Below are 11,046 nucleotides of genomic sequence, written 5' to 3' on the forward strand. Positions count from 1 at the left end.
ACGTGCCCAACCAAACAGGTTGGACATGTCATAATTTTATGGGCTGATTTTGTCACCCCTACTAAATAGGAAAAATTAAGTCCCATGTCCATTCGCCAATCTAGTTTACTAGATATGGCCCAATTACTCCTTTATTACTGGTTAGTCAGATTTTTATAAAACCCTAATCCTAAAGGCCTATTCGCTTCTTTCCTTCTTTTCCCATTCTCAATCGCCGTTGTTGTAGACCACCACTCACCACTGTTTGCCTCTTTATCTCTGCTGGCCAAAGATCGCCGACAACCTCCATTCATCTTCAAATTATACCAATCAAATCGCCTCCTTCTCCTCTACTAAGGTCCATAACCCAAAACCCTCAAAAATCACTCCATCTTCATGAATTTCAAAATATTTGAAATCCCTAGTTTCTTCCTTCTCAAATTCGCGAAGCTACGCTCATCTTCATCACAGAAAACCTACATAAATGGATAGATCTTGAATAGATCTATCTTCTGGCATCGGTTTCAATACAAACTCCGGTAATCGATTTTTCCGGCGAGTCATCGGCGTCCGAGTTTTTTGGTTTCTATTCTGGTCTTGTATTCCATTGCGATGAAAAGAGATGAATTATGTAATCAGTAGGAAGAATCTGAATTGTCTTCACTTAGATCACAATTTTAATTTGTGGCATATTAAGCCACTTACTACAAAGGAACATAAGTAAAATGTAGCGCATGAGCTATTCATTTTGTAACTCTTTCTTGGATGAATTGTTTCCTTCTGTGCAATCTCAATTTCAAATGCATCCAACTCTTGATCCAAAACTTGTAAAAATAATCCTGTCTTTACTGTTATACATAGTTATACAGTGTTTATACATGCTTATACAAAGCATATACATTATATATATATATATACACACACACACACACACACACACACACACATTGTATTCAATGTGTATAGTGTTTATACATGGTTATACAAAGCATATACATTGTTTATATTATATATACAATGTAATAGTTTATCAAGATATACATTATATATACAGTGTATATGTAATGTATAAGAGTGTATAAGGATGTATATGTAATTTATAAAGGTGTATATACATTATGTTATACAGATTTTAAAAACGAAAAGTAGAAAAATGAAGAGGGTTGTATGGTAGCTCGGGAAAAAAGGTAAAAGAATAACATCAAAATAGATTTTGCTTCGTAAAATTCGACGTACATTTATTGGGCTATGCTCATTGTAAACTATTTATTTGGACAGTACATATGGGTAAGAACCCCTACTACATATTCTACCAATAATTTGAGACATTGAAGCAGAATATTATGAATATGGATGAGTAAGAATGGAGTTCACCTTGCTCGTTATGAGAGAACAAAATGATTAAGTAAAACTCATTCTTCGGGTACCTTCACTGCCGCTCCCAATGCTTCAATCTCACATTATCACACCATCAATCTTATCTTGCAAATAAATATGATGGTTGAACTTATTGCCCCATGATAAACTTGAATATACAGTTAACAAAAATGCAACTCTAGAACCACTTTTTTAATCATATACAGCAGAAGGAAGAATGAATAATGCATGTTACTGAACGGGATAAACATTGAGCATTTGACTTCAGAAGTCATTGGTTTAGCATCTTCAAATACAGCTCATATCATCACACAAAGAAACAAAAAAAGTTTTCCTTACAATTTTTACATGAAATAGGGCTGAAATTTCCTTAGAAAAACACTGCAAAGGGTTCGCTCGTATAGGAATATTACTTTGTATTTGTAAGCTGGAGATAAAGTCATCTATTGTCCGCTTCTTGCTTCCACTCGACAAGATGAACTTCTTGAGGAAGAAGATCATATTTTATATTTAGCTCTTCAAAGATTTTCTTCATCTCCAGGATCAGTTCAGTTCTTCGTCTATTCTTCTCTCCAAAGTTCTGAAAGTTCATTGTATGATTGAAAAACAATGCCATCTTTATCTTGTTCAAATTTTCGATTTCCTTCACCACGACATTGTGGTTAGAATGCCAATACTGGGAATTTCTCTCTAAATGCCTGTAGTTCATTGAAAAGAAAAGTGGGAACCAAAAGAATAAGGAAACAAGGAATGAGATAATAAAAGGCAAAGAGCACATTACCATAAGATGAAACTTTTCAATTGCTAAGCTGCATCAACTTCATACAGTTAATTTGATCAGAGGCTTTGTGTGAATGGTTGATTGTATATTTCACTTTTCTACTAGACTAGCTAGCTAATACTTTGACTTCTGTTTACGAGTATTGAGTGAAGGTCTTGCTAGTGGGTAAAGATCAACATTCAGTGGTATGTTTTTTTCTAAGTTATTTACTCATTAAATTTCAATAGACACAGAATACTGGAAAGAAAATGAAAAGAACACTATACTCACTTCTTTATTTTTTCTTTTAAAACTCCTATCTTCTCCAGATGTGTCCTGAAATCAATTGAGAACTCAAACGCATCACTCATATCAGGACTTCTGAAGAAGTTGCTGATTGGCTTGGTGGCCAAGACTGAATTTGGGTAATATATCTTTTCGTTATCGAACCTCAAGAACACTGTTGTTAAGATATTCATTTCTTCAACTATCATCTGTTAATTTGAAAGAACAAATAAGGAAAATGTAAAGAAAAATGTGAAAGTGAAATAGAAAAAAGAGATGCAACTAGAAGTCATTACCTGAACGCCATCAACAACACATCGATCACCAACATCAAAAGGATGCATCACAAATACAAACACAATACCTTCAAATACACACTTGCAAGTATTCCCAAACAAAAAACTAGCTACCACGAGTTGTGAAGACAGAAAGAATATCACTTTAGTTGTCGCTATTCCCACCAAAAGGAGCCATATTATAATTATTATGACAATGAGAATTCCCGTCACTATTGTGTTCAATTGCCTCACCGCAGTTTTTGTATCGTTCAAAGCATGTGACAGAGCTTTACGTCCTTGATAAACTTTAACCTGCACAACAATAATATTAGTGTACCTAACAGAAAATGGGCCTTCCTTATTGTTACTTCTAGTTACTTGCAACCTCTATAAATATGAGCATGGAGTATCTAGTAATCAAATGTGAATTAAGTTATTTTACAACAGCTTGAACACATAATCCCGGAAATCAAGTCAAAGTTCTGAAACATACCACCCATTCGGTTAAGGCTTTCCTATCAATCTGTCCAGTGTCTGCCACATCTATTAGTGGGAGCACAATATCCATCTCTTCTTTAATCATGAATCTCCTGAGATCATTATCATCAATGTACCTACACAGAAGAAATATATAAGTATATAACAGGTCATGATGCATGTGAAGAAAGGCAATACTAAATATAGAATGCCACAGGGTGCAGAGTTTTCTCACTTGGAACCAGGCTGAGCGACGTTCTTGAATATGTGAACGGCAGCAGCAATCGCTTCCTCTTCATTGTTGATTTCCTTATCTGCTTGTTCATTGCCTCCACCATAATCAGTATCACCGATCGAGCCAGAGATGGTGGACAGTCCTGAATTAGATATTACATCAACTAACATTTTCATGGTCCATGCAGAGATCTTCTCCCGCTTCATCTGATGAAGCTTATTTATATCAATCATCTCCTTTTCCTTCTTTTGCTTCCCATCTTTTCCCTTCTTTGTTCTGCACAAGCTAAGTTGACTGGCCACACTATTTGATCTTCCCAACATCTGAGCAGAATCCATAACTGGTGGACCTGATAGGGTCAGCAGAATATACTGATGAAAAATAGCTTGTTGAATCCTGTCAAAGAATGTGTTTACATGAAAGGAGGATGCCAAAACTTTTAGCATCAAAGTCTTCAAAAGCCATAAGAATGCACCTATAAGCAGCGAAGCAACAGTCCAAGTAATGTAATCGATAATCTTATTTGTCATACGTGACCGTTTGACCCCATGCGCGAAGAGAAGGACCCATGTTAAGAGAACCAAACTCAACCAAATAAAAACCTGAACACTCTTCTTTAAGCCAAAGACAAAATATAACACCTTCTTCCTCAACAAAAAGTTCAATTCAATCAGCAAGACAATGAAATGAATAAACCACTTTGTCACCAGCATGCCACTAAATGTCACCATAACAAGCACAATCCACTTCCAGATCTCCAAATCCCAAAGGGTGAAATTTTGCAGCTTATCAACCAACAAGCTAGCAATCAAACATCCCAAAAGGAGAAGAAACACCAACCATTCAACCAAAACTTTTAGCTTTACTCTCTTATACTTCATCTTATTTCTTATGTTCACTTTCTTATAGATCTCCTCATGTTCATCCACTCCTCCCGGACCACCAGGTGATGCCATTAATGGCGTCTTTGGGGTGACAGATATTGATACCTTTCTCATTGTCTCTTTCAATGAATTTCCACTGGAATCCACTTTTGCACTAGGAGAAGCATTGTTAGATACATTTTCATAAGGAGAACCTGTACTTTGTTGTTCTAGTTCATCCAACAAGCTGCCATCAATAGCTAAAGATTGTTCACCAAATCTTGATTTTGGCTTTGAGTACACTGACCTTGCAAGTGATTTCCTCCTAGTGAGAGTTTCATTTGTGGGAATTTTCGGAGGTTTACTGATGCTTGCACTGGACCTGGCAACTTCAGGTGAAGTTATAGACTTTTGATTCTTAGAATCCTGCTCGTCTCCAGGGATTAAAACAACCACTTCATCGGGGTTTCTCTTCATTTCTGCCATCCTTATCTCCCCGGATATCTTTGTGGCTTTACCCTTTGCATCCATAAGAAAATATCAAGCACCTAAAGCAAAGGAAAAACGTCTTTGATCATCCATCACAGACTAATTAACAAATCAAAGATTTCAAATTGAGAAGAAGCGGCCCACTTTACTTGGTACATGTATAAATTTTTGTTGAAAGAATACTTAAATTCAACTACAACAAAGAGGACAAAACAAAAAACAATTATTTGGAAAAAAATCAATGTACAATAAATAACTGTACAAGTACTATGACATAGAAGTTCTTTCAACTTGTAAGGAAATTAGTCGAGAAAATGACAAAAATGGTCCCTCATGTTTGCAAATCTTGGAGATAATAAATCAGACAACAAAGAAGTATACTAAAATAAGTAGAATAAATTTAATATGGTTTGGGCAATTGGCCGACATATGAGAAACTAATATGAAAAGATAAAATGTATTGAAAGAAAAATCTCCCCTTCAACAAAACTATCTAAATGACTACATTGTGTATGTTATTGTGTTTATTGTACGAGAGAGATTCTTCAATTTATAGAGGTCTAAATCCTTTCCCTCCAAGAAAAAGGTTACCCAAATATGAAATATTAAAATTATCCTTTTGGGAAAAGTAAAACCAATTATAGTAAACTCTTTGTCCTTCATTCAAGAAAAGGTAAAATCCAAATATGGTAAGAAAATTAGGCCAAAACCCTAACAAATCTCGCTTTTTGGCCTGAATTTTCTTAACATAATAATCGTCATCCTCTTTCTTCACATAATCTCCATCTCTGCTGCTTGCCATGGTCAAATATTGTGGGTTAAAAGTTGGTTTAAAAATATTTTGCTTTATTTTTAAAGATGCAGCAATAGAAAGTTGAAAATATGGTTGAAACTATTTCTCCACATGCAGCAGGACAAAATCTCCGTTATTGGGCACTTGGTTTGCAGCATCATTTAATTTTGCCTTGAACCCGTCTTCAACCTTGTTGAACCATTGGCGTTGATACCTCTTATTGGGATCGAAATAACAGGGCATCATGCGAAAGCTAATAATTGCAAACCTTGGAGACAATAAATCAGATAACAAAGAAGTATACTAAAATATGCATAATAAATCTAATATGGTTTGGCCAATTGGCCGACATATGAGAAATTAATACGAAAAGTTAAAAACTATTGAAATAAAAATACCTGCCTAAAAAAAACTTTCTAAACGACTACATTGTGTATGCAATTGTGTTTTATTGTATGAGAGAAGTTCTTCAATTTGTAGAGGTTCATATCCTTTCCCTCCAAGAAAGAGGTTACCCAAATATGAAATATTAAAGTTTTCTTTTTGGGAACAGAAAAAACAATTATGGTAACCTCTTTGCCCTTCATTCAAGAAAAGGTAAAATCCAAATATGGTAAGAAAATTATGACAAAACCCTAACAGGTTCAACATAATTCCTTAAGTATGCACCGAATAGTTTTGGTCCTTTAAGTTTGTCAAAAGTTAAATACTTTTAGTCTTTGATAAATATTTAACCACAAAAACTAGGTCGTGAGGACTGGACTGGATCGACTATCCAAGGAGTCCGCAACTTAAATGACCCAAAAAGTGGCCGTAGGGACCAAAATAACGCAATAAAAAAAGAAGTTACCAAAGTAATCTTTGCGCACTAATGTAGTGCGCAATAGGACCAAACTGCAAATTTACAGTTAAGTCCTATTGCGCACTAAATTAGTGCGCAATAGGGGTTATATTTTTTTTTTTTTTGTACAATTTTAAAGTTTTGAAATTTCACATTTTTTCCATACTTTAACCAAAGATTAGTTATGCTGCAAAATGTCGGAATATCAATATTTTATATAGAACCTGATATCTTTTTCTGCGAACAATAATGTAGGCTCAATACATCAAGTATACGTAAACGTTTGGATCGTCGTTTTAGGGGTTGTAAAGTGCCCCGAAGTAAGTTTTGTTTGTTTGAATCTTGTTATCTAAAAGTTTAAGTGTTTTATTTATAATTAGTTTAGGATGTCACGCGAGTTAGTTATAAACGATAACAAAGAGTAAAATAATATTTATCATTAAGAAATAGATATGCAAAAAATATACTTAATTTTTACTTAAACCATGCATCATGCACCCAAGTTGTTTTCTCAATGCCTTCTCAATGCTCCCACCTAGGTTTGATCCCTGGTGGTTGGGATAAAATTTAAAAAAAAAAAAAAGGTGAAATCACCAAGTCAAGTTTGTGAAAGTGACAATGTAGACATTTTTTATTATTTATAAAGTTCACTAATGTCATCTAACTTGTTTTCATAAATTGAACTTCGAACCTTGAAATTGAAATTCAAAACATCACTACTACGGGATTCCCATCTTCAAATATATTTTTTATCACTAGATTTTTACTAAAGATGAATGAAAATTGTGCACCAATTTGGGGCAAAATTCATATTGAATGAGAAAAAAGAGGTTTTTCTAAAAACTGGCCCGACCAAACCGCCTTGCTGCTGTTTGTGCGGCTAGATCTCGGAAAAATATGCAAAATAAAAAGAAATCGCCTAAATCGGACGTCCGAGCGCAAAGTTATGACCGTTTAACTTTTCACCAATGTACAACTACTTTTTCTTCCTATACTCATTATTTGATAATTTTATCTTTATCAATTTATACAACTACTTAAGTCTACTGGATATAAAATTTATGGGACTTGCATAACGCATTAATTTATTGCGTTATTCAAACAATTGTTTTTAATAACGCTTAAATCAAAATTACGCTATAAAATAAAAACACTTAAACCTAAAGATAACAAGTTTCCAAACAAACAAAACTTAATTCGGGGCAGTTTACAACCCCTAAAACGACGATCTAAACGTTTACGTATACTTGATGTATTGAGCCTACATTATTGTTCGCAGAAAAAGATATCAGGTTCTATATAAAATATTGATATTCCGACATTTTGAAACATGACTAATCTTTGGTCAAAGTATGAAATAACGCGAAATTTCAAAACTTTAAAATTGTATCAAAAAAATATAACCCCTATTGCACACTAATATAGTGCGCAAAGGTTACTTTGATAACTTTTTTTTTAATTGCATTATTTTGGTCCCTACAGCCACTTTTTGGGTCATTTAATTTGTGTACTCCCGTCCAAGACTACAGCTCATATATACTCAAACAATATGGGACTATAACACCTCCTTGCATGACAAGCGTAATTAACAACACAAAAAGGAATCCAACATCAAAAATACAAAAACATCGACAGGTTTAACTCTAATACATTGTTTAAGAAATAAATTTTGGATCTAACTCAATGTGAAAAGCTGACCCATAATGTGAGAATTGTCCATACGCTTGAGAAACGACAACTCACAAAGTACATACAGGCAGAGGCGAATTTAGGTATCAAATTTGGGTCACGTGAACACATGGTCACTCGACTAAACTCGATATATTATGTATATAATTCTGAAAATATATCTAATATTAACTAAAGAAACATATGGTCAAATCAGGCCAACACTGGTTAGGGGTTGTGTTTATTTCCTCAGGGTCTTGGGATTGAACCTAAGCTCCTGCATGTTTTATACTCTTTTTTTTTCTAAAGCAGCCTTTTAAATTTCCTTTTTATATTATTCTAAATCTTTTTTCTTCTATAATTCTAATTACCCAAAAGTCAAAAGCGTGGCTTTTTTTTTATATTACGTCTAATGACTTTTTTTCCCCTTTATTTCTAATTACCCAAGTCCCAAAAGGCAAAAAAAAAAAAAAAAAAAAATCAAAAACTCCGTAGGCGCTAAGTTACAAACCAAAGGCAAAAGTAATCAAAAAACCCCATACCTAATGATGAACTCATTCTCTTGAAATCGTGAATTCGACTCTTCATACAGGCATACTTTCTGAGAGGCGCTTCTCAATCTTCAAAGTGCTAAAGATTCAACTAAATGATGATATTCTCATACCAAGAAAGCAAAACAAAGATGCAATATTCTAACATATACTCTCTCCATCCCAATTTGTTCGATACTTTTCGCTTTTCGAGAATCAACTTTTTAATTTTGACAGTGTGTTTGAACATAGAATCTTTAAATATTTTGAAATAAAATTTACATATTTGGAAATTACGTAAAAAGTACTATAAATCGCCATAATTAATAATTTAAAATATTTAAAAGACATGAAAAAATTACGCTGAAAAAAATAACTCTTTTGACTCTCGAAAAGCGAAAAGTATCAAACAAATTGGGAGGCAGGGGCGGACCCATGTAGAAATTTTGGGTGCTCCTAAAGACCCATTAAACTCTATCACGGAGTGTATAATCAGATAAAACATAAAGAAATGAGATAAAAAATATAAAGGAAACAGATATAAATAGTTAATAGAGCACCCCCGAACTCAAAATCTTGGGATAGAGCACCCCCGAACTCAAAATTCTGGGTCCGCCACTGTTGGGAGGGAAGGAATAGTTCAAGAAATACCCATCACAGATCATTTCCCGTTCTTCCTAGTTCATTCACTTCAAGATAGTAAAACGAAAATTTGTCGAAAACGAAAAAGAACAGCAAGAATGTATAATACTGAGAGGAAACTAGAAATAGCTATCAAGAAGCAGAGATTAGTGTCTGAAGAAAGCAAGTGACACTATATCTCCTAGACGAAAATGTATTTATACTAAAAGTAGAACTTACTAGCTAGCTAGTTGATCATGAAAAGCTCTTGCTGATGAGGTGGAGAAGAAGCATAATTGTCCAATGGGGAAAGGAAAAGAGATTAGACAGGTGAAATATAAGAAGCAGGTGGCCAGATGGCACGTGCTTTGGTTTCTATACGGAGGCCAAAGGTTTTACATAGAAAAAGCTGACGTTCTATCCCCTTTTATTACAGACATTTGATTAATCACATGGGGGTGTGTTGGTATGGAAGAAAATATTTTCTAATTTTTTCATGTTCGTTTGATAAAAAATTTTGAAAAATATTTTCTTTAGAAAAAAAGTTCCTTAAAAATAGGAAAAATGACTATCCTAATCAAAATAGGGACAATAAGTCCACAAGTTGCATTTCACTAACCACTCAACCCCCAATCACTCCCGCAACCCATGCACCCCCATGCCTACCCCCCCCCCCTTAAAAAAGGAGTTTTCTACACCACCACTTCCCTCCCCCTCCTCCCCCCCCCCCCACCCACCTCCAACCCAAAGTTTTTTTTTTTTCTAATTTTTCTTTTGGGTTTTCTACAATAGCACATCCGTCCCCTCTCCCTCCAATTTTTTTTCTTTTTTCTGATTTTTTTTAAAGTTTATTTTTTTATTTTTCACCCCACCACCCCACCCTCCTGACACCCTAAAAAGTTTTGAAAATTTTTCTTTTTTGTTTCTTGACACCACCCCTCGCACGCACTTCTACCCCCCCCCCCGCACCCCCCCCCCCCCCGAATTTTCTACTTCATATTTAATTTTACCTTTATAAAAAAAAATTATAAAAATTGAAAGTTTGAGTGGTTAAAAATTAAATTTTTTGGAGGGGGTCATGGGGGTGGGTGGTGTAAAAAATCAAAAAAGTAACTTTTAAAACTTTTTTTGAAGAATTTTTTTTTGTGGTGGGGTGGGGGGGGGGGTGTCCACTCCGAGACGGGAGGGGTGTGGTGGTGTAGAAAATCCGTAAAAGAAAATTAAAAACTTAAAAAAAAAAATGGGGGCGGGGGGATGGGTGTGGGGGTTGGTGGGGTATGAAGTGGTGGGGTTGGGGTGGAATTGGTGGGACTTGGGTGGGTATTTTCCGGATAATATTTTCTACCAATCAAACGAACATGAGAAAATAAGTAAGAAATTCACTTATTTTTCACTATCCAAACGAACATAAGAAAATAAGTAGAAATTCACTTATTTTCCAATAACACATTTTTCAGGAAAACATTTTCCTCCATACCGAACACACCATAGTCTAAAATAAAAAGAAATTGAAAATTTGCTATCTAAATAAACTATATATATATTTGTATATAAATATCTCGTAATAAAAACTACCACTAAACAGAAAAATATATCACATAAAATAGAATAGAGAGAAGGGAAAGGGTGCAAATATACCCCTCAACTTTGTGATTTAGAGCAGATATACCACCCGTTAAAAAAGTGATGCATATATACCCCTGCCGTTACACAAATAGTACAAATACACCTTTTTGCTGACAGATTTAAAAAAAAAATCATTTAGCTTGTTTTTTAATTAAAAAAAATACCACGCAACTTTTAAAAAGTAAGTCTACCTATTTTTTAGTAGACTCACTTTTTTAAAGCCA

The 11,046-nt window shown here is 34.4% G+C and overlaps 1 protein-coding gene across 5 annotated transcripts; it reads right to left on the bottom strand.

Annotated features, from left to right (window-relative positions):
* Positions 1 to 1,587: 1,587 nt before the first annotated feature.
* LOC132050290 (mechanosensitive ion channel protein 10-like) lies at positions 1,588 to 9,599 on the bottom strand. Of its 5 annotated transcripts, XM_059441486.1 has the most exons (8): positions 9,437 to 9,596; positions 8,588 to 8,665; positions 3,867 to 4,802; positions 3,392 to 3,740; positions 3,173 to 3,293; positions 2,698 to 2,991; positions 2,408 to 2,610; positions 1,588 to 2,054 (listed from the first exon to the last, which is right to left on the bottom strand). In XM_059441486.1, exons 3-8 carry the CDS (start codon positions 4,783 to 4,785, stop codon positions 1,796 to 1,798), a joined length of 2,145 nt encoding a protein of 714 aa, XP_059297469.1. In that variant the 5' UTR covers positions 4,786 to 4,802; positions 8,588 to 8,665; positions 9,437 to 9,596; the 3' UTR covers positions 1,588 to 1,795. The 5 variants fall into 5 exon arrangements, with proteins under 5 accessions (XP_059297469.1, XP_059297465.1, XP_059297468.1 ...); XM_059441482.1 differs by having other exon boundaries at positions 3,392 to 4,802; XM_059441485.1 differs by having other exon boundaries at positions 3,392 to 4,802; positions 8,588 to 8,675.
* Positions 9,600 to 11,046: the final 1,447 nt, after the last annotated feature.

This window comes from Lycium ferocissimum, chromosome 3 (assembly GCF_029784015.1).
Source record: "Lycium ferocissimum isolate CSIRO_LF1 chromosome 3, AGI_CSIRO_Lferr_CH_V1, whole genome shotgun sequence".
NCBI lineage: Eukaryota > Viridiplantae > Streptophyta > Magnoliopsida > Solanales > Solanaceae > Lycium > Lycium ferocissimum.